Raw genomic sequence first — 23,955 nt, 5'->3', positions numbered from 1 at the left:
CCTCTGTAGCTGGCTAGGGAGTGAGAAGGACTTGACCCTCAGGGCAACCAAGGTCCTCATGGTTGCTTTGAGGGACAGCTGTGCCAAGTACAAAGCTGGACAATACTACAGACATCTTGGCAAGGGAGAGCCTCAAAAGAAATGGAGTTGGGTCAGTCTTAGGGACCTTGATGCCTGGTATGGCACAGAACTCAGAGAAAGAGGCAGACAGCAGACAAACACTCTAATTTCTTTCACAGGAAGGAATGGGCCTCTGGATCTGGTCTGGGGCCCTCATTACACAGCTTGCTCATGATGCTGCCTCCAGAGCTCCAAGGCTTCATCACATCTGGAAACATCAGAAAGCTCCAGAAGGGCTCAAAGCACAGGGCATCGAAGGTGTTATCAGCCTACAAGTGGCAGATACAAGTGGGCCATGCCCACTGTGGCTGGGGCCTGTGACCTTGTTTTCAGGTGAAGGCGTCCATATCCAGACATGCTGTTCCTCCTTATATAGTTGTTGGTCTTTAGGTGACCACTTGAGGATGCCATCAAGGGTGCACTTCAACCCAAATGCAATGCTCTACTCCAGGCATCCCTGAAGATGGTGGTGGTATGGTGGAGGAACATGTCCTTGGACTGTGGGCTGCACCATTTTCAATCATGCAGGCCTCTGCCCATGTCTGCCCCTCCCATTCTCATGCCCCACCTTGCTAGTCTCTTCACTGATAAAAGTCTGTTGTATACAAAAATGTGCACACAGTCCGGAACTACATAGTGAGACCTTGTCTTGAAAATAAATACACACAACCATCAGGCTCTAGAAAATATTTATTGACACCTGTATTAATTTTCTTTCCATAATCCAAGAAATAAACAGTACACAAAATACAGTAAAATGCACTTTTCCCATTTCAAATAAATATCTTCTACTTTTGCAAAAAAAAAAAAAAATTAATGTTCTGTGTAATTTGCCACAGTGTATTAACTGGTGAAATAAAGCAAAAGTTCCCTCTAGTTAATCTATCACTTAATTCAGAGATTCCCATGAGCATCTCTCTGCAGATAATGTTGTTTCTCTTTAAAACTGCATCAACTTGAAGACTGTTGCTTCTACTTTGCAAAAGAAAAACATAAGCTCTTTGACAAAGTGTTTATTATCAAGAAGAATCTTCACTTGGGAGAAAAAAGCATCAGAATTTCTGCTGAATCAACTATGTATAAATTTGTAGTTAATACTTCCTGTAGCCAGAGTTACAATGATTCTTATGTATCACACTGGTAATTTCCAAAATTAGTGGTTAAGAACTTAAATTAACAGTTACGGATGTAATACAGACCCAAGACAGAATTTAAAAGCTCTGTTGGTGGGAAAGACAAAAAGTAATAGTGCTATATAAGACAAATTTATCATTTTCAAATATCGTTATCTACTGAATTATACAGACACAGCACAGACTTATATACATATATATATCCCTGATAAGTTTAAGACAATGTGTTAGCTCTTACAAGTGTTATTAATAAGATTATTTTAGTAACCAACAAAAATTGTATTTAGGTAGTCACCAATCTTAAAAGGTTTTTATATATAATTGAATCATCCTCAAAACAATACATCATCAGGTAATAAAGGTCATTAGTATTGTCTAAATTCCTATGTTAGCAGTCAGCTGATAGTTTATAGGCTAGCCAGAGGAAGTTAGTTACCCTCACAGTAGCTCCAATGCCACCATGAATGGTTCATTTCCATGAATGGATGCAGAAACGCTGCTCAAACTGTGTCACCTCAAAACATCATTGTGCTCAAAAAACACACAAAAAGCATACAGTGGTTGTTAACGCCACCCTCAGCATTTTGAAGGGCACCAATCATCGTCTGTGTGTTAGCATGTGGAACCTTTGCTGTGGAACAATACTTTAACTATGTAAAGGTGTGTTACATTTGTTAATGCTGCATTTGTTTAACAATGTAAAGACGTGTTGCTTTGCCTGCCTAAGGCACCTGATTGGGCTAATAAAAGGCTGAACAGCCAATAGCTGGGCAAAGAAAGGATAGGCAGGGCTGGTGGGCAGTGAGAATAAGTTAGAGGAGGAATCAAGGCTTGAGAGAGAACAAGAGGAAAAGAGAGGGAGATGCCCAGGGCCAGTCAGTCACCCAGCCACCAGCCAGTCAGACACAGAGGAAGCAGGAAAAGTAGGACATACAGAATGAAAGGACGGTAAGAGGCCCTGAGGCAAAACATAGATGAAGAGAAACAGGTTAATCTAAGTTATAAGAGTTAGTGGGACAAGCATAAGATAAGGCCAAGCATTCATAAGTAGTAAGTCTCCATGTTATGATTTGGGTGCTAGCAGTCCAAGAAAGCCTACTACAAATCTTTCTTTGTTTTAAAGAGTGGAAATTATATGCTTAGACATCATTTTGCAGAATGTTTAAAACTTTCTGAAACAGATAACTGTGCACACTGAAACTCACTAGTGCCACAAGTTTGTGATTTCCTTTTGACATTCTTCATAATTCTTCCATCTCAAAGTGTGTATTGAAGCTGTTTGCCATTGACGTATGCTCAAAGATCCTTGAAAGGCTTGGTTTTAACAGTTCCACTGAGTGACATGACAGGTGCTGAGAAGTATCATTCTTCAGAGACAGCATTTGGTCTGCCCCAGGCTCCCTTCTATCATAATACAGAGCCCAGAGCAGAGTAATGGTGAGAATCATGGCCAGGATTTGTGTCACACCAATGGAGATCCCCAGAAACCTTAGCACTTGCAATTGCTTGGTTCCTCTCAAAAAAGAATACATTTTCTTCCCACAACCCTGTAAAAGAAGCAACATAATCAATTTCACGTTTTCTGTGTTACACTGTCAAAAACAATGATTTAAAAAAATAATCTGAATCAGTTAAGTTTATGAATTTTAACTTAGTGATTTTCAACCCATAGAGGGTGGTATGTACCTTGAAAAGTCCACTTAGCTAAATCCCGCCCAACCTTTTTTTGTTTTACATACACACAGACTTACATAAAACCCAGCATCTAGACTTATTAAATATTTTGTAATGGTAGGTGCTTTTCACTTGAGAATTTTAATATAACCTTGGGTATATAGGTTTATAAAATAGCTATATCAATAAAATATTTACTGATAATAAATCATAAAGAAATGTATTTTAAAATAGTTCTTTGGGACTGGAGAGGTAACTCGGCTATTAAGAGTGCTTGCTTCACAATTAGGACCAGCGTTCGATGCAAGCACCCATGAAACAAGACAGATGTCTTGTGCATGCCTGAACCTCCAAGTTCAAGACAGTGAGACAGGAGGATTAATGGGGTTTCCCGCCTGGGCCCACATTTGGGGAGAGACCCTGTCTAAAAGACATAGAGCAACAGAGGAGGGCACCAGATGCCCTCTTCTGGTTTTTGTAATTAAACACAGGCTAATACTCCTGCATACAGACAGACAGACAGACAGACAGACACAGACACACACAAACACACAGACACACACACAAAACACATACACAAATAAATAAGTAAAGAGATATTTTTAAAATTTAGTATGCATATAAATTTACCATTTATGAAAAGCTGAAGAAAATTTGCATAATATTAAATGGGTGCACTTGTTTTTAACATGAAGAATTGAATCTTGGTTGAACATTTCATATTGCTATGTTTTATCCTACCATATGCTTCAGAGTTGACCAATGATTTTATTTAATCTCCAATACCAAGGATACTGTTTTGGATAAAATACATAGTGGCAGGAGTATGTTTAGGTCCATTTCAGAAATAAACTGTTGGAAATTCTATTTTAATCCCTAGTCAGCATTCACTTTATAATTTTTAATAAACTAAAATCAGTAACAAATAAAGCAATCTTAAAGGCTTAATTCTTCTACAGTATAATCTAAAGATATATTAGTATAATTTTTACATGGTGCAGAATGATGGTAGGAAAATAGTATTTTTCACAGTTACACACTTGTTTCTATAAAAGCATTCAATTTTGTTTTCACAGTTAAAAGCACTGCAATTGGTAGTATATGATAGTCACATGTCCGAGCTGAGTGTCTTAGGCATTGCTGTTGTCTCTATATGGAATGAACAAACACAAGTGTACCCGGAACCAAAGCTGCAGTGACCCTTGTGATGTGACACGGACAGATGCTGTTAAAAACACCTTGGCTTCATTATAGGTTTGATCTTGAATTCACTTTTGGTCACTTCACGTTCAGAAATCTTTTACTGTTGCCAACACTTTTATAACACCCCACGTGTGATCACGAGCCAGTTTAAGAAGTTATGATCTAAAGAAAGTTGGCAAGTTCTTGGTGTACACGATAAGGACTAGCTAGAGAGTATTCAGGCTTTGCAGTCTATAGGGTCTATATCGCAACTTTGTATTTCTGCCATTGCAATGCAGATGCTGACAGTAGCTAATGAATGGAGGTGGGTGCTGCTATGAAGTTCCTTGCACAGAAATGCACCAGGCCAGATTTAGCTCAAGGCTAGCAGAGTCTGCTGACTCCAACCTAGATTTATCCAGATTATTTCAAAACAATGAATTGTTATTATTATTATTATTATTATTATTATTATTATTATTATTATTAATTTATTTGCTGCTGGGCTGTAGTAATGCCTCACTTGATAAGATACCTTTCCCCTAAAAATCAAAAGCATCTCCTCAGTCTGCTTCCAAACGTGCTGTTGCAAGTGAGTAGAGCTGTGTCCCTCACTAGCTCTGTATACTGCAGAAAGGGAATGAATGGGGATGTTACTGTCACAATGTAACATCTGTCCTACCAGGTACGGATCTGAAGCATACATATTAAGTTCCCATACAGGTCACAGATAACTTGACTTGAGAAAAAGGTTTACAAGGTCACTGGTGGTGCTTAGTTTCATGAGAAGCATCTAACAAGAATATGCATCGTATAACAGGAAGGAAGGGGAAGGGACACAAAAGTAGCAGAAGGAGAACTACTCTCTGTCCTATAGGGATAGGTATTTAGAAAGCAACTTCGAATCACATTGATTTAGGAATGTGACAATTGTAGGCTGTCTAGGGCCCATGACCTCACTTGCTCTCACCCCTCACCAAAGGTTCTTTTTGCAGCATGGAGAAACCATTACAGAAATCCACAACTGGTCACAGTGCAGATGACAATTAACTGTAGAGTGTTCTTCCCCCACTGATGCGCCTACAACACAAGCCCTACACCTAAAGCACAGAAAACATCTCAGAAGATGGGGTAGAAAGATTTGAAGATTCAGAGGACCAGAATGTCAACTGCAAGATACTTGTCACCTATTTATTATAGGGAGCTGCATGCATGAATTCTCAACAAAATGGTGACTTAAAAGACCTGCACAATTGCAACACCAGTTGATATCCCAACCCAGACAAGAGAAATCTCATAAAACCCTACTCTTAGATGAAGAGCTATCAGCAATTAATGACTTCTAAGAGAGAGTGAGAATCCATGTGTTCCAGAGACAGGTTCTGAGAGTCTCTCCAACCCCAAGTGGTCAGCCCTAAACATGTGTAAGGATGATTAACACTAAGTGAACCAACTGTGTTGTGTTTATACATACATATAGTATTATAACCATAGTAATTAAAGAAGAAGCCACAAAGCTGAGAGAGAGTGGGGAGAGGGGAATGGGAAGAGCTGAAGGAGGGTGAATGTGGGGTGCAAGAGATGCAAACACAGTACTCATGCATGAATAAAAGTAAAAGGAGGAAAAAAATCACGACAGAAAAATAGAGTATAGAAACGAAGAGATGGTACTGTGACTAATATCTGCACCGTCATCTTCTTGAGAAACCAGTGTCTTGTCTCTGAGGACCTGGGTCCATGGTGAGCACATGGCTCAGAAATAATACACTCTGCTAAAGGGAATTTAATTTTAAATTAAGGTGAATAGCTGAGATATCATTTAAGAATACATCTTAAAAACCTTGAAAGCTTTTGGTTTCCAGTAAAAGTGACTTAGTGTTTATCCTATAAAGACAGCCACTTGAACACAAGGAAATTCATAAATGTTTAAATTACTGCTTCCTTGTCTCCTTTACCAGAGTCCACAAAGAATTCATATGACTATGAGAACTAAACACGGAACCAGTTATCATTTCACATATCTTAGTGGAGGGAAGTTCTTCCATTTGCAAATATACTAGTTGGTAAGTTTACTCCAATAATGAATCACATCAAAGCAATAAGAAACCCTATAAAAGTAGTCAGATACTTTGCAATAACTGCCTTTGCCTGGCAATAAAAACTTTAAAGAAAAAAAAAACAAAACAAAGAGTTATCCATCTTACCAAAAGTAAATTTAAAGTTCTCAAGAGTTTATAACATTTAACATCAACTTGCAGTCATGTCTCTGGCTTTCTTACCACAGTCAGAGAGGCGAGCACACACACTGACCTGCACAAGCAATCTGTAGAAAACCAAAACACTCATCACCAAGACAATTTAACAAAGTTCAACAACATTTTAAACTGTTCCACTCAGGTATCTATTGGAGCCTAACCATTTTAAAAATGTTCATGTGTAATCTTTATGTGGAACACTGTAGTACCATTATTAATGAATAAAGCTTCAGTATTCTTACCTTAAAACAGACAATAGGAGCCACTTGTTTGGGATATTGGGAAGATTAAATAACAAACACTCAGAATTGTGTCTAGAACACACCTAGAGCAAAGGGAATACTAATTCTGATCTCTGTATCAGCCTATGGATTAGAAACTAAATGCAGATGGAGAATTGAATGGCCAGCAGATATAAAGTAAATGACACCTTGTAAGATTATGAAAATACCAAAAACATAGCATGATTTCACCAACAAATACTGATGTTTTAACCTTTGCCTGCAAGAGCCAAAGGGGTCGTCAATATTTTTCCAGGAAAGTGAAATTACTATCCAAAATGTCTACCTGCTATTGGGAGCTTAGCCCACTAGCTAGCCTCCTGACCAAGCTGACAAATAGTTTATATAATTAGAAAAAGTTACTTCAAAACCATTTAAATTCAGAAGTGTCAAACACATTGAAAGTTAATGTAGATAGATACCTCCTTTAACTTTATCACTGAGAAATATGTATCATATTCTATCAGTGTCTCAGGAAATGAAAATAAAAGTGCCTTGGGTGATGTGGGCTGGTCTTTGTCCCTGCTTGCCAGTATTGGGGTATAAATATGAGTCTTTAATGTGTATGAAAAATTAGCATGGAAATTCTAATATTTAGTTAATAATAAGTTTTAGAATGAAAGGTGAACCATTCAGGGATCCAAATTTTCAATTAAATGGGAAAAGTAAGTTCAAAGGATCTATTATGTAACACAGTGACTATAGTTAATAATGTATTTAAAAAGCAAAGCATTCAGAAAATATCCATGCTGGTGGCTCAATCCTTTGAACTACAATATACCAATTATTTCATTTTTACCCCTTCAATAGTCTCTGGAACTTAAATTTTGCCTATATATTTTTCATTTTTGCATCAAGTCTCTCTTCCCTTTAGAATTATTCATATTTGACAGAAAGCTCATAGGAGAGGTAGTATTTCTTTTTCAAATATTCAGGTAAAGCGTAACAAAAGTTGGTCAAGTACAATCTGTTGGGCTTCATATTTTGGCATTACGGAAACTTAGTGCTGATATTTTCCAACATCAAATTTAGCTTTTAAAAGGCACAGTAAATTGTATTATCCAGGATGCATTGGGAATGAGATACATTAGTTAATATAGACTGTTCTAGAGTGAGGTGGATCTTGGAAGTCAGTAGGCTCCCTTGTCATTTTTTTTTAAAGCATGGCTGAAAATTAGTGACATCAGCAAAGTGGGCCCAGTAAGACTACTGGGCAGTGTCTTTCACACAATCAATGACAGCAGAGCAGAATCAGTCAGACTCAACTTTTTCAGAACTCTGGAAATCAGCCAAAGGTTTGCAGCAATCTGAGCAGCATTTATTCCAGAAAGCACCTGGCTTTCAACAAGAGCAAAAAGCTTTGTGGCATTTGGATGTCCCCTGCTCCATCTTTCTCCCCAACTCTGCAGTAGTCTTGAAAACCAGCAGTCTACCTACATCCATGGTGGATGCTGGGCACAGAAGAACAGGATGGAGTTGATGCCTTTTTAAAACCTAATTCCTAATGAGAATTGCCATTATTTGTCAAATCTGGTGATTCTCTGAAACTCTAGGTTGTTGTTGTGTGACCCTAGAGCTCAGCCAATGGATCAGCTTGGCCCTGGAAATGTCCACTAAAGACAGAGTGTCTGCTGATCACAGAGGCTGCTAGAGATGTTGATTGACATTTGTACATTTTGGGGAGCCAAACAAATGCTTAGGAGACATCGCAGTTGGAGAATAATGACTCCATGGTGTGATTGGAAGAGTTCTTGTCGATTTTTGAGGATCTAGAAAGTTACATATATGCCCAAGGTTATACATGAGCTTGGTCAAGACCTGAGAAGATCCTAACATCTCATTTCTCAATGGCCTTGAGAGTCTGTGAACCCTTGAGAAAAGGCTAAGAGATTTTCTTTTCTTTTCTTTTCTAATTCAATTTAATTTTACATATCAGCCACGGATTCCCTTGTCCTCCACCCTCCTGCTCCCCCCCCCCGCCTTCCCCGCAGCCCACCTCCCATTCCCATCTCCTCTAGGGCAAAGACTCCCCTGGGGATTCAGCTCAACCTGGTAGATTCAGTAAGCTAGGAGATTTACCAGCTCCAATCATCTAAGGAAATCCCTGTTCATTCATTAACTGACTCCAAACTACCTGAGCAGAGACTTCAAAGGCCATTCATAACAAAGAATAACACAGACAGCATATAATTAGTGTAGAAAACTCAATAGGTCAACAGGCAACCACAAGAAACTTTTATGGCATAGGGTGGAGGGGTTCTTAACTTATGTGAAATGCCTAGCTGGAAGGACGAAAAGGAAGCAAGGAAGAAAGATACAAGTAAAGAGAAGGGTAATGAAGGTAGGAAGGAAGGAGGGAGGAGAGGGAGGGAGGGAGGAAAGGAGAAAAGAAAGAAATAATTACAAGATATGCAAAGAAAGAAGAAAGGCTTGAATGCATAGCATAAAATTCTTTTAAAGGAATCATGAAGGTGCACATCTAACAAGAGGATTTCCCCAGTCTCACTGGTGACTCTTACCCACACAGCTCCTACTCTTGCTGACAGGGTCTCCTACATGCCAAACTGGCCTCAAATTAGTTCACTATGTGGCTAAGAATGGCTACTTCCTGAGTGCAGAGGCTACAGCTGTGTGCTACCACACCTGATTTATGTGATGCTGGGGACCAAATCCAAGGATTCCTGCATGCCACATAAGCACTCTTCCAACCGAGCTAAGTACCCCCATACAACTAGCTCCTACCTGTCATTTCTGCACCGGAAGTACCTTTTTAACAGTATGAGCTGGTCCCCGTTCTGTGCTCAACCCATTCCTTCCCATACAACAAGGCCAATGCTGCCACACTTTACCCCATAATGCATGTATCTAGTTCCTTCTAGCTTTCCAAAAATATATGCCTAGCTCCTAATGATCTTTTTTGTTCTTTTGGTGGCAGTGGCGGCGGCAGTGGTGGTGGTGATTTTTGCTTGATTATTTGTTTGTTTTTCAAGACAAGGTTTCACTGTGTAGTCCTAGCTGTCCTAGTCTGTAGACCAGGCTGGTCTCAAACTCATAAAGATCCTCCCGCCTCTGCCTCCAGAGGGCTGTGATTAATGAAAGGCGTGCGCCACCACCGCCAGGTCCTCTAGTGATCTTCTTCTGGATTATGCTGAATTTGTCAATGTTACATTGAAAATGGCAAAGCTTCTCAGCTTCAAAAAAACCCTAGAAAATGCAATAGAATTTTAAGAAAACAAAGGCTATCATAAATAAGTTTGGATCCAGGTGAGAAATAGGCTTTTTGGCTCACTCAGATTATCAAACATGGGTTTGTATTGTTGTACCACTAGACTGGGTATGATTGCCCTCTACACCGGAAGGCCATGAAAAGACTTGATCTCCATTTTGAGGTGAGAACATAGTTTAATCAGAGAAGAGATCCTACTGGAGTCCTCTGCTTTTCAATCAGTGTGTCTATCATACCACTTCATCATTTTGTCTGCAAAGTTCACCCTTCAAACATGACAGAATATTTAGTCCTTAAGTTTGCCCCATATGAAATTACATTACATTTTCTCTATTAAGAGCTTCTTAGAAGTATTATCTATGGATTATTCAAATGAAATAAAATAAAGTGGCATCTCCTTGTGCCAGCAAACCAGATCACCAAACTCTGCCAATGTGCAATATTGGGCTTCTATGAATTATGTCCCACTAAGGAATTTTGTTGAGAGGTTTTGAAAAACCCTGTGGAAAGTCCATCTCTAAACTGGTGAAAATAATCTTGAAGATATTTTTATACATAAATTATAATTTATGTATAATTATAAGCTGTACACATAAAATCCCACCTGAAAAACAGTACTTCAGAATTTTCCTCCCTTTGAGAAATGAAACTATTATCTCTTCCAGCATCAGGCTTATGCAGAAAAGCACACATCCTTTGCAGGATCTGTCAGGAAGCTCAGATGCAACCAGACACTCAGCTACAGCAACCAGTAAGCTTCATGTTGAGCGCATCTCCTCTCTTTTCCCTTTCCTTTCACCTTGACTTTTCAATTCTATTTGTATTTCATTATTATTAATACACTGCATCTTATATGCCAAATTAGATTCTTTATTTAATAAAAGGCACAAGGTATGAGCATATAAATAATAGCACAAATTCCTCTAAGGTGCACACAATTTAACACCTCTTGGATGACTTGGAACAATCTTGCAGCATAATAAATATTATGCTGGACATCAGTGAATCATTTCCAGAAGTGCTTAAAGTCAAATGAACAGATGAACTTTCCAAACCAACATTCCTTTATGTGTGGTCATTTTCCTCTCCTTTCCTTGTCTAAATTTGTCACAGAAATAGCTCTAGCATTCTGTTTTCATCTTACACCACTCTTCTTGGTGCAAGCACGAGTCATAACACAACCCTGAACTTATTCTGAACCACTGAAATCAATTTGTAGTTTTCCAGCATAAAACTGGATTGTTGAAAAGTGGGATCCTAGCTCTAAACAAAACAACTGGAGTGTTTGCTTGCAGCATCTGTCACTGTTCATAGATGTGTAGTTGTAGACACAAACTTCTATGAGTAAGAGATAGAAATGATAGACAAAAATGGGTTTCATTTTTATTCACCATAGGAAATAACTGAATTCCATTCATTTGCTTATTTGCAGATAAAATATTCTGAGTTGATTTTACTTGAATACGTTTTTATCTTGAATAAAGCCATGTGAGAGCCCTATGTTAATAACCTCAGATAATTCAAAGGTATGAATAAGACTTCTTGGCTCACCTACTTTCCTTGCTGCTGTATTAAAATTCTGGCCAACTATTAACCATAAATAACAATGCTACATTTATGATACGGGGAAAAAAATACACACACATGAATCTCTACAGTTCCTGGCATCTATTTGAAGGCACGTCAGGATGCCTCATTTCACTTGAGGAAATTATACACTTGAAATTATTCTCTGATCTATCTCCAAAATGAGTTTCTAAAATTGGAAGAACACCCGTGGCTTTTCAGTACTCAATATTCTCAGGCCACATCAGAAAGCTAGGCAGGCCTTGAATGGGTTATGAAGATGAAGTATAAGTAAGATCTAGGCACCAATACATGCATAACAGTATTGATATTTTTGTAATTGATTTCTGATGATAAGCATGACTCTCAAGTTTGAAATGACTGTAGTAATTATCAGGTACACATATATAATCTTCAGCTTTCATTCTTTTAGCGTCCAAGAACTGAATGATATCAGTTCATGAGTTCATAGGTGTTAAACAGGTTGGTCAAAAATTCATCACTAAGAATCTTAAACCCAGAATGGAAATAATTGCTTCCTTAAAGAAAAAACTTTGACAACATGCACTAAAACAAAACTTTATGACCTCTAAAGAGTACGTTTATCCAGGCACTTTATTATTTTTGAATGCATGACAGAGCCTCATAGCTCACTGAATCTTCATAATGTCCACAGAATAAAGACAACATTATCAAGTGTATAAAAAAAAAACTGCTTTTGCTGCACATTTTGCAATTTTCTCAAAACTAAATATAAAGAGACTAGAGTCTAACAACTCAACAGGAACACCCAGGTTTCCCCAGCAGAAGAGTGTTTCCCCAGCAGTCCTAGGCCTGCCTCACACTAGGAGTCATGTGTAGGTCCCATCTAATGTGCTCTGCCCACCCTGGCTGTCCAACTACCTAAGGGGGGAAGGAGAAACCGCAGAATATCAAAATCCTTGACCTGAAAAATCCACCTTCCGTTAGCACAAAATCACATAACCAGAAAATGCAGGCGTTTCTGTCAGTCTGAGCAAAATGAGGGCCGCACAGCTAGTTGAAAATCTGATTGCAGATCACTACTTTTGCTATTTAATTCAATAAGCCCTTTAATAAATCGCTGTTATTGGCATCATTAGCTACCACTGCGCACTGAAAATGCCAAGTGTTTGTTACATGCCAAGCGGTGTACAGAGGATTTCTGTTTATCTTTGTACTGTTGATATCTTATCTAACAGACAAGGAACTTGAGAAGTTTTAACGAACTCAGCTTGCTCTTGATCATGTATTCAACACCCGAGAAATCTCAGCCTGGGCTCCTGAAACAAGCAGACTCAAGCTTCGTCACTCACAGCCTTACAACCTGAGGCCAAATCAACTCATCTTTTCCTGGGCCACTTTTCCACAAAATGCTGATAGTACGGAGAGAATTGTCTTGGGGCCTCAATGAGACAATGCCCTCAACCCCCTACTCACAACACCATATAGGCGAGTCTTCTAGAAAACCTCAGTGTGTCTGTCAGAGCTTGCACACACCCTACCCTCAAGGTCACAGTGGGTTTCAGGCTGACCATGAAAAACCACTGCAGAAGCAAGGTCTCAGGACTTCCTCCTGCTCTCCTCTTCCCTGTCCACCCCCCTTTCTTCCCTCAAATCGAGGTACAGATACTAGACTTCTGGTACTCTGAAGCAAGCCATAAAACCTAAGGACTTCTTTTCTAATCTCCTCCTCCCTGTGGAAGTCCAGGGACAGGTGTCCAGCCCCACATTTGGGGGCCAGGGACTATGACAAAGGGACAAAGGAAAGACGCTGCACCTGGTCTTGCTGACATCCTTCCTCTCTGGTTGACCATCACTAGCTCATATCCCTTTTGTTTGGACATGTTTCTCCACTACCCCATGCTTCATTCATTCATTTCAGGCAGCAATGTCCTCTAGGTGTTCGGGTTTTCCTTGCTCAAGGCACCTTCTTGTGTAAAAGTTCTCTTGAGTGAGTGTTAAGCTGTCTTTCAACAGCGTCAGCCATGACCCTTTGGCTGGTTGAGGAAACAGTATTGTACTTTGCTTCCCATAGAGCTTTCAGCCCTTGACTAAGGGAAGCCAAACCACAACATGCATACAAACCTTTCTATGATAGGATATGATCCCACTTTGCACCCTTTCCTTCTGCCCAGGGCCCTTGAAGAAAGTAGGAGTACCTCTGACAGACAGGTACTTAAGATGACAAGGTTATATCACCACTGGCCCCTGAACATACTTGACCTCAGAGCTGACTGGCAGCTCAAACTAGCTGGCTGCTCTAGGAAAGAGAAACAAACTCCTACCTCATCCAAGCCACTGAACTAATCTTTCTGTAATTGGCACACACAAAATTCACATCTCTAGCTGAATTCTGCCTCTTGAGCTCCATATTATCTCCTGGGTTTCTGCATCAACCTGTACCTAACCATAGTCTTAAATGCAGCATTTCCACATCGATACGGTTAGAACCTAACCAGCCCCACCTCCTCACTACAGGCTTCATCTATCCAGGGTCCAAATCAAAGCTAGCACGCTCTGCACCCATCCTTTCTGTTCTTGATTTTAAGTGCCTTTCATAACAGTTCCCTCCACCCCATTCTCAATGCCATATGCTGAATCCTAGCCCTTACAATCACATGAATTATCCACCAGTCTCTGACCTAACTTTCCTACTTCAAGACTGGCTTCGCACCTTAATTCCCTGCCTCATCCCACTCTTTACAACACCATCATTATGATTGTTTAGGACAGATATAAAGTTATTGCTGTGAAACATACTTTCTCAGGCCAAAACAGGACAAAGGCTTTTTCATGGCACTACATTCTGCAGGCAAACATTGCTAGTCTCTATTAATAAAGCAGAGGAGGAAAGTGGTCTTTTTGAACAGTCAATAAGGAACAGGAAACTCGCAATTGGACTACGTCAAGAAAGACAGCCAAAGAAAAGAACAATGCATTTGTATACCTGCAGCAAAACTGCAATTTCCAGGCCAGATTAAATCAAGTGAAGCCTGAAGATAAAAGCCAGTCCCTGGCCCTCGTCAGCCACAAACAACCCAAACTGGTCCTGCAGGGGCTTTGATAAAACAGGCACCACCCCAAGCCAGAGTCAACCTGATCCTGCTGGCCATTAGAAAGAGATAATGAAGTCAGAAGAAAGGCAGGGGGGAAGATCTCTGAGTCTATACAAAGAACCCCGAGAAAGAAACTTCTTGGGGAAATTCCATCTAAATAACCGCTGAGCCTGAAAAGCTGCCTGCCGTTTACCATCTGGGCAGGGGGGCTCTCTGTGTGTTTATCTGGCAGTGGAGATTCATTATTATAAATCAGTATCCCACGACTACTTTGTCCTAAGCCTCCCTTTCATAGCAATGCCTTAAATTTGTGAGCACGTTTGCCTTTTGACTAGGCAATTACAGACTTGAGAATAAAATCTGTGTGTTAGAACATACAGGGCTATTCATAACCCAGCCCCTGCTCCGTGCATCACGGTGACAGGCCATTCTCTTCACTTGCTGTCAGTTCTAACTTTGTACCACTGCTTAGCTGGAAATGGCCTTCTCTGCCACCTGCCAATCAAATGCTTTCTTCGCTTGGATAACACCTACTTACCCTTTAGACTGAAAAGCCCGTGAGATACCACCATGCTATGTGTTCCTCCCATGGCACATTTGGAGCGCAATGACTAAGGATTGCCTATCCCGTACGGGCTCCTTTTTGGGCCCGCCTTCCAGAGGATCTAATTCTTACTTCATTTTCTAGGCCCTGTTGTGACTATTCTGTTAATGACTTGGCCAACTCACCTGAAGGCCTAACCTCCTCCTCCTTCCCCTCTCTGTATGTGTCAGTAATTGTCACCCCTGATTTCTCATCAGTATCATGTGTGAAGACTTTCTTGGTCCTGAGGAGAATCCCACACAACCAAAGAATGGAGTGACCTAGGTGAAAATCTACTGGCCCCGTCAGTAGGTAGATCTTTACAAAATGCCACACTTACTTCCTGCCAGAGCATTTTGTACCTTAGCTATATTTCCTACCTCAGCTCAGAAATGCTAGGGAAAATTATAATAGGATGTCATGCGTGAAAAATGTTTCCATACACACAGAATACTAATCATTACACTTGGTCAACAATGCTAACAGGAGAGGGATATTAACAACCAGCAGTGAAGGCAGGAATGTTGCTCAGAAGAAAAAAAAGAGAATGTATAATGATTATTCTTTGAGTACAGAAGAATACAAAAAAACATCAAGAACAGAATACACAGCATCTCAGTGATGATAAACAGCGTGAATTCATTACACTCAGCCCACATATCATACAATACTCTGATGAGAGTAAGAAGACTTCAGACAGTACAGATGACCAAATTCTAGGTTATTCTTAGTTCCTTTCAACTACTCCATGCCCATTGTATGCCCCAATTTTAGCAAGAATTCTTCTGTTGATTTACCTAGAGTTCCCCATTCTTCGTGTCTCGTCCTTCATCCCAGATCCCCTTGTGAAAGTCTGGTCACATTGGTCTGCCATCAGCAAGAATTCTGTTGTCTCCTCTTAGCTCGAATGCCCCTTGCTCCTAAGGTTTCCTTTCAGTAACTTTCCATTCACTGATGCTCACCCACTCCTTAACCAAGCCCCTGCCCCTGGTCCCCAGTCCATGTTGTATTTGAAGATCTGTACACACTAGTCTTTGTCTAGATTCGCTGTGTCCTGAAGGCCAAATAACAGAAAAGGGGGGCATACCTTCACTTCCACACTTGCTGCCTTTTCTGACTTCCTTTACTCATTGATGGTAGTGGAAGAAGAAATAAACTACCAGGTAAAGCAGTGGTTATCAACCTTCCTAAGGCCAAGACCCTATAATACAGTTCCTCACATTTTGGTGATCCCCCAACAATAAAATTATTTTTGTTGCCACTCTGTAACTGTAATTTTGCTACTGTTATGAACTGTATGATATACAGGATATCCAATATGTGACCCTGTGAAAGGGTAGTTTGACCCCTAAAAAGGGTCATGACCCACAGGTTGGGAACAACTGATCTAAAGTCAAACATGGTTTATAGCAATGTAATTGCTTGAGAGAAAAATCACTGATTATTTGGGATTCATACCCAACACATGAAATATAGGAAGTCTAAGGGTTAAAAGGAAAAATGGCCCCAAAGCACCCTGCTGCGTGAAGGGTCTCATTCTGCCCTGCCCTTATTATGTACATTACTGAGAACACTACTTTTCTTGAGAAGTAGTTGGTATATCTTAACAACTGTCTCTGTTTTAACTACAAAACAAAGAAATGTGTCTCTAGACATATTTCGGTTGGTTTTTGGTCCCTCTTTGCTTTTACATTTTGAGTGCGTCCATTTGAAGTAGAGCTGCTCTGAGCCTATTTAGCTTTACACATTTTTCTTGAGATTGAGCACTAAAGCCTTCAGGTTCCCTTGCAGGGTCTGTTTGTTTCCCATCTGAGATAAGGACTACAGCTATTCCCCCAAACAAAGCTCTCAAAGAGCCCATGAAAGCTATGACTACTGCTCATCAGCAGAATGCACACAAAATCCTGAAGGTGAGTTTGTTTGATGCTGTAACGTGTAGTTCTTCCAAGAACAGCCCACATCCATGGGCAGCAGCCCTGGAGTCGCTGCTGTGTTGAACTTTCTAACATCCTTCATGTATTTTCTCCTCTCTATTTGTTTTCTCCAGGCCATGCCTAACGATTGCACATTTGTAATGGGAGAAAGGCGAAGTGGAACACGCTGAATTTCACCAACTTCAACTCTGAGTTTAAAGCTTGGCTGAGGCCAAGTCTAACACCCTGCATTTGAGGACGTGACATAGACACTTCCCAAGAATGGGATACCAGGAAGCCAGTGGTCATTGGCCCAGGCCTCCTGAATGTTGATACTTGCAGTTTCCTAAGACAAAAATACTCTTCACAGACTCTGCACAGCTGAGTAAGTCCCTGTCACCAATTGGTTTCAATTGAAATTCTACCTGTCATGATAGCCTCATGCTATCCAAAGAGGCACCCTCACCAATAAAGCCTCCCCCTACTACTGAGTTCAAAGCCTTCAAAGTGTTTACTACCACCTTTTGTTTTATCTTTCTGTAACTGTCTTTTTCTTCTTGTTGCTAAACGTCTACGTCTACATTACTACTCTTTTAAGCTATCAGGAAGAATTTTGTCCACTACACTCTACACTACATGCAGAACTCAAAAAAATCACAAAATATTTTGGGTAAATGAATATACAAAATCAAAGTAAAAGTCAGAGATAGTCACACGTATCATTATTAAGCCCATATTTTATTCAAGTGTGTATGTCGTTTATTACGGACATTCAAGGGTTTGTGTGCCAAACCTAACCGCACCTCTGGTGAGGATATTTCAAAAAAATGTGCAGTTGTTGCTATATTTCTGCCCTATCATTTTTCACAGGTTTCAAAATGTGTCATAAAATATTATTGGGTCAGGGAACCAGGCAGGCCACCAGATGGTTGAGAATGATTTATTTCCCTGATTTCAGACTTCTGAAGAAAGAGTACAGGAAGAAAGCTAGTACTTATCTCTGAGCTCACAGAATATGGGAGATAAAGGAACCTTGAAGTCTATCTAGTACAGATTCACTCTTAATTTAAAAACACATTCTACAGCACCCAATGACGCAGCCATCCGACCTTGACTTTAATATTTTCAATGACGAGACACTATCTTACAAGATAACCTGTCTCATGATTGGACAGATGTTGATGAGCAAGGTCTTCCTTCCATTGATGCAAGATTTCCTTCCTGTAACTTCTGGCCCTTGGAGCAATACTGTGTGTGCCTCATTCCTGTTCTGAATTTTGAACTTTGAGATATTTGAAAACGTCTAAAATATTTTCCCTTAGTTTTCTCAACTTCAAAAGAATCCTCTCAAATCCCCCAGCTCTTAGTCACCCATTCTCCTTTTAAACACTCATTTTGCTGCTGGATGATCTCAGGATGCTTATTTCTTAATTATGGACCTAATTGTACTTGAGCCATAAAGCTACTAAACGATCCACTTTTGAAAGTCAATTATGCATATAACTGTGTACTGTTATCATTACTAATATCAGCATCGGTTGTTAATTGTAAAATGCAGAAGCAGATTGTTCTAATACAAGCTAGCTAGAGGTCTGTGTCAAAACTGATTTATAACTGCTCATACCAGCTGACTACTGAAAGTCTTCTGATTAAAATAGGAAAACACTTAAATTAATCTGGGTTACCAGGATGCACAAGGACCACAACCAGGCTTCCTCCAATCTTTCCATTAGACATCCTGAAAACAAGTCACCAAAAGGAAGCATCCCATTAGGAAGTAGAAATAATCTAAGTCACTCGGCGGGGGGGGGGGGGGGGGGGGGGGGATATGAGTTTTACAAGAAGAAAATTATAGCAAATTAAAAAATGAACAATTTTAAGCTAAATAAAGTAAAATGGAGGAGAGATTAACCACACTAGGCTTGAAGCACAATGGTGCTGTACTCTTAGGATCTCTGCCATGGTTCTAACCATCAATATCAAGGCACAAGTCACATCACTGGGCTGGAGCCCAGTCATTTTCAAAATTGATTCGCTGTTTCTCAGAACCAACCAATGAGTAACATAGACACTAGGAACACTAATAGGGTTCATTTCCCATGTCTATACACATACATGTTGTAAGCCCTGTTCTTTTCATGGATAGCAGTAAATAACAGTGCATTTAGACCTCCACAGTACTGTCTGTATAACACTCTCAGAAATGCTGAGTCCTTTGTTCTGAAGCATAGAAAAAGCATGGCTTGGTTGCATTTTATCATGTTCTACAATGTTCGCTAGACAACAGAGCAGTCGACTTTCACCTGAGCACAATCACTGAGGGACCTAGAAACATTGGCTCAAGATGTCTTGTTCAGTTAACTGTATCTGATGCATCCTTTGTGTCGTTGAAGCTGAATACATCTAATCATAACATGTTGAAAACAATAAAAGCCAAAACACCATATTATCAGTAATATAAGGAATTGGAATCGCAATACATGTTTTTATTATCTTTTAAAATAAACAAGCTGAGTTACTCAATTGTTACAACAATTCCTGTTATAGGTTAGACTATGTCCTCGAGAAATTTATATTTAATCTGTTCTCTTCACAGTTCAGGCTGTGATTTTATGACAACTGGATGGTTGAAGCTGTAATGAAGTGAGGATAAACCCAGACTGCAGAGCAGTGGGCTCCAAGGTGACCTTCCCAGGGAAATTTGGAGACAGAAACTCACATGGAAAATACCATGTGAAGAGAAAACACAGGTCAGGACAACTTTTCTGCAAAACCAGAAGCTGGGGAGAGGCACACAATGCCCTTCCTCCCGGGCCTTGGCAGGATCTGACCTGACCTTGCAAGCATAGTGATCTTGAATTTCTACTTGGTGGAACTGCAAACCTGTTTCTGTTGTTGAGGCCACTCAGCTTGCAGCACTGTGTTGAAATTAATTCAAATCAATTAGCGTGCAATACAAAATATGTATCTCCACAACTGACTTTGGTAGGCAGCCTTAAAATAAAGTGAATGTACAATATTGTGTGGCAAAAAAAGTATATTCTCCTAAAGTGCATGCAAGGCATATATCTTGAAAGTCCTGAGGCTGGGAGGAGGGGGGCTCAGTGGGTAAAGTATTTATTTGTTATGCAAACCTTAGAAACTGAGTTCAAATCCCCAGCACCTACATAGATGCTGGACATGGCAGCACCATCTCTGCAGCCCCAGCACTGGGCTAGCAGAGACAGGCAGGTGCCGGAGGTTTGCTTGCCAATCAGCCTCGCCAAGTCAGCAAGCTCCAGGTTCGGTGAGAGACCCTACTTCAAAAAGAAGGTGGAGCAATGGAGGAAGAGAAGTGAAATCAACCTCTGGCCTCCGCATGCACACATGTGAGTGAGTGCACCTGCATAGATATACACAACACACACACACACACACACACACACACACGGATGTTTTAGTGTTACAGTCATATCATAGATACACACGATACATAAATACATATTCTGATTGTAGTATAAAAAGTCTAAGTATTTGCCAGGCGGTGGTGGCGCACGCCTTTAATCCCAGCATTCGGGAGGCAGGGGCAGGTGTATCTCTGTGAGTTTGAGGCCAGCCTGGTCTACAAAGAGAGTTCCAGGAAAGGCACAAAGCTACACAGAGAAACCCTGTCTCTGAAAAAAAAAAAAGTCTAAGTATTTATGTTAAGCCCCAAATAAGTCCAAAGTGTTCAGAGGTGTCCCAAGATTGCATGACCAATACATCCACAGACAGGACTGTGCTTAGGGCAACCGAGGGAATAAAATCTTAATTTAATTACTTGATTTAATTTAGTGAAAATAACCACACATAGCCAGTGACTATTGTAAAACTTTAAATTGTTTTCATTTGTTTAATCTCATGTGTATATGTGTAGGCCTGCATTTAAACATATGCATGTGTGTGCAGGAGCCTGTGGGGGTCAGAAGGAGTAGCAGATGGTTGTGAGCCACCAGGTGGGTGCTGGGAACTGAAACTGGGTTCTCTGGAAGAGCAGTAAGTGTTCTTAACCACGGAACCATCTCTCTAGCCTAGTTTACAGTAAAACTTTATATTGTAATTTGAGAATGATACTCCATTACTAATTGTGAAACCACTAAATATGAAGGGACACAAAAACTTCTAAGAAAGGGCAACTGATGATTGGGATAAATCCTGGAAGTACACACAATCTGTAAATTTTTTGGCACCAAATGATTAATTTAATTTAATGTAAAACTGCTTCTGCAAACCAAAACTGAGGTTACCAGTTATCACCAGCAGGGGGAACCAAAGAGCAGCACACAGGGTTTTTCTCAGGCGAGTTTTCTTTCCCCTAACATAAGGGCCCTAAAATAGAGTCCGCCCAGGAACTGCAAAGCCCAGGCTTCCCACAGATCCAGTCAGCTACATAATCTGCACATGTTTACATTCAAAGGAGCCCTAGATCACAACAGAAATTGGCTCTAGGCATTAGAGTGTAAAATCTAATCAACAGGAAGGGTTATTTTTTAAATAATAAAATAAAATTCAATTAATAACAGAACTAGGTCTTTCCCACTCTCCTTTGTTAAAATGTGGTTAGTGATTTTTTTCACATTGTTTCCTTGTTGCTGTATATATCAGAGAAAAATTTCAGACCTAAAGATTTACCCAGAAAATGAAAATTTAATCAGAATAGCATTAAAAGTTCTTTTGAGAAGGTTTGTTCATGATATGATGACCGTACATAGTCTTACCTCTTGGTAAAGGTCACTGAGATCTTCCTGGTGGGCCTGCTTGGAGCATCCTGGGAATTCCCTAACACAGCAGGAATCTGGAGGCCAGTCCATCTCTGTCATTTCCAGCCAGTCAGTGAAGTACACCACTCCACAACACTTAAACTGAAAAAGAGTTACCAGCCACACTTAGGAACTATACAAAATAGTTTTTGTTTAACTCGAGAGAGATGAGAGAGCAGATTTCTTAAGTGTGTGTACTCAGAGTTAAACTCATTTATCAACTAATGCTATGTAAAGCATTCTATCTTGACGACAGAAACATCAACAAGGATTATCAAAGTAACCATCCCATATTGGAACGGTTCTGAACAACAATACCCACCCCACCTAAAAGCAAATCTGTGTCTCACTCTCCAGCTCGAGGATCTTCTGCGGATGATCACAAGGATGATAGACTTCACACACATACTTACAAATTCAGTAGCTGAACTTTCGTTATCATTAACTCCTAGTCAATAGAAAGCAGCTAATTGTTTTTATTTCTTATTCATTCACTGGCATTACTTCTCAACAAATTCAACTATTGTGATAAAAGTATCCACAAATTCTATGGAAAGATTTGATGACCAAAGCCCCCAACACAAACTCTCAGATTCCTTAACCAAGGCAAAAATTTTGTAAATAATTTGTCCAACTTATTATCACCCAATATGATGGAGTGCTTGATATACTATCCTATTGTATCATTATAAACTCAGAAAAAAAGGTAGTGTGCCTAGCTTGAATGTAGTTGGACTTAAGGAAGGTGAGCTTGCCTTTCTCTAGACCATGTTTAAGAAGACTGCTTTTTGTTGTACTCCACCATAGACTATTAAAAACTTTGATGAAGGCTTAGAAACACTGCTTGAAGGCAGGTGCAGACTGCAATCAGAAAAAATAAATGTGATGAGGAGAGCTTTGCCCTGGGATAAAAGAGAAGTTCTCCTCTATGCAATCAGAAGGAAGAATGCAGAAGAACCCTGCCAAGAGTGATGGCTATGCAAATGACATAGCCCAGGAGACCAATCTGCGCTCACGATTAACACTGAATCACAAAATATCACAATCCAGTGCCATTTCAAAGATTAACCGAAACTTGGAAGAATTCTGAATTCCTCATGCAACAGCAAGCGAGGAAAATGTTCAACGTACTTGGTATGTTTTCACTCATATGCCTAAACAGATTATGATTTAAAGAGCTTATGGTTTAAAAAGAAAAAAAGGCATCTGAAAAGCACTTTGAATGATAATCACTGGGAGCCATTAATATTAAGAGTTTTGAGAAACTTTAAAAATATTTTCTGTATTGTTTTAAAACCATGGGTGTACCACAAACTAAGACACATCCTAAGCACTGCAGGTGTAACATAAACTTCACAGATGGACTAATCTGATGTCTCACACACACTGGCACAAAGCATTGGGAATCCCAAAAATAGGACACATAATTCAAAGACTCCCCACTCCAAATGCTGCAAACTATCGCATTTTGTGGTCAGTGTATTCAAAGCCTTTCACCCAGAGAAAGCCTTTCCCCTCACAAATTCCCTAGGGACACGAGGCCTTTTCGAGCTGACATCATAGGGCAGTGCTTGGAGCCCTCTACCTCCAGTCACAGTGGAGTGGCCCATTTATCTGGCTTTGTCAGGAAGTGAAGACTTCCACAGCAATGGCTTTTCCAAATAACAGACGTGCCGTGTTCTGTGCCAACATTGTTGAGGAGCCACTGACATCCGCTCTCTTCTCTGCAATTGTCTGGCCTGTCCAACAGAGGACAGTGGTTCTGTACAGAGGCTTCCTGACCTCCTCCAGATGAACTCAGTATTGCCCCAGTGCTAGTCTGTGCTCTACCACTACCTGCCAAGAGTGCTCCACTCCAAGCTGATATGATGTCAAGCTGTGCAAAGTACCATAGAATCGTTATTTTACATGTAAATAAACTGAAGTCCTTGCTGGGTGAAGTCACATTCCAAAATCATAGGTACACAGTGTACGGCAGCAACTGTGACTCCAAAGCTTATACAAGCACGACTGTGTTAAAATCGATACATTTTTAAAATGGGGGTTTTAAAGGGGATATTAGTAAGTGCCACTAAGAATTATGCAAGATCCATTCAGGTATGGCACATGCACAGGATAACAGTGAATGAGGGACTTCTAGGGCTCAAGCGCGACCAGGGAATTTTCT

At 40.1% G+C, this 23,955-nt stretch overlaps 1 protein-coding gene across 5 annotated transcripts in view; it reads right to left on the bottom strand.

Moving 5' to 3' along the window:
• Positions 1 to 2,477: 2,477 nt before the first annotated feature.
• The window catches only part of Tspan12 (tetraspanin 12), a 91,641-nt gene continuing 70,163 nt past the window's right edge, over positions 2,478 to 23,955 (bottom strand). For all 5 annotated transcript variants that reach the window (XM_037203496.1, XM_028873009.2, XM_037203497.1 and 2 more), the window contains 2 exons: positions 21,747 to 21,890; positions 2,478 to 2,800 (listed from right to left, as the gene is read on the bottom strand). In XM_037203496.1, coding sequence (XP_037059391.1) covers positions 2,495 to 2,800; positions 21,747 to 21,890 — 450 coding nt within the window. In that variant the 3' untranslated portion in view covers positions 2,478 to 2,494. The remainder of the gene's footprint in view (positions 2,801 to 21,746; positions 21,891 to 23,955) is intronic.

This window comes from Peromyscus leucopus, chromosome 3 (genome assembly GCF_004664715.2).
Source record: "Peromyscus leucopus breed LL Stock chromosome 3, UCI_PerLeu_2.1, whole genome shotgun sequence".
NCBI lineage: Eukaryota > Metazoa > Chordata > Mammalia > Rodentia > Cricetidae > Peromyscus > Peromyscus leucopus.
This window is presented reverse-complemented; position numbering and strand designations above follow the sequence as displayed.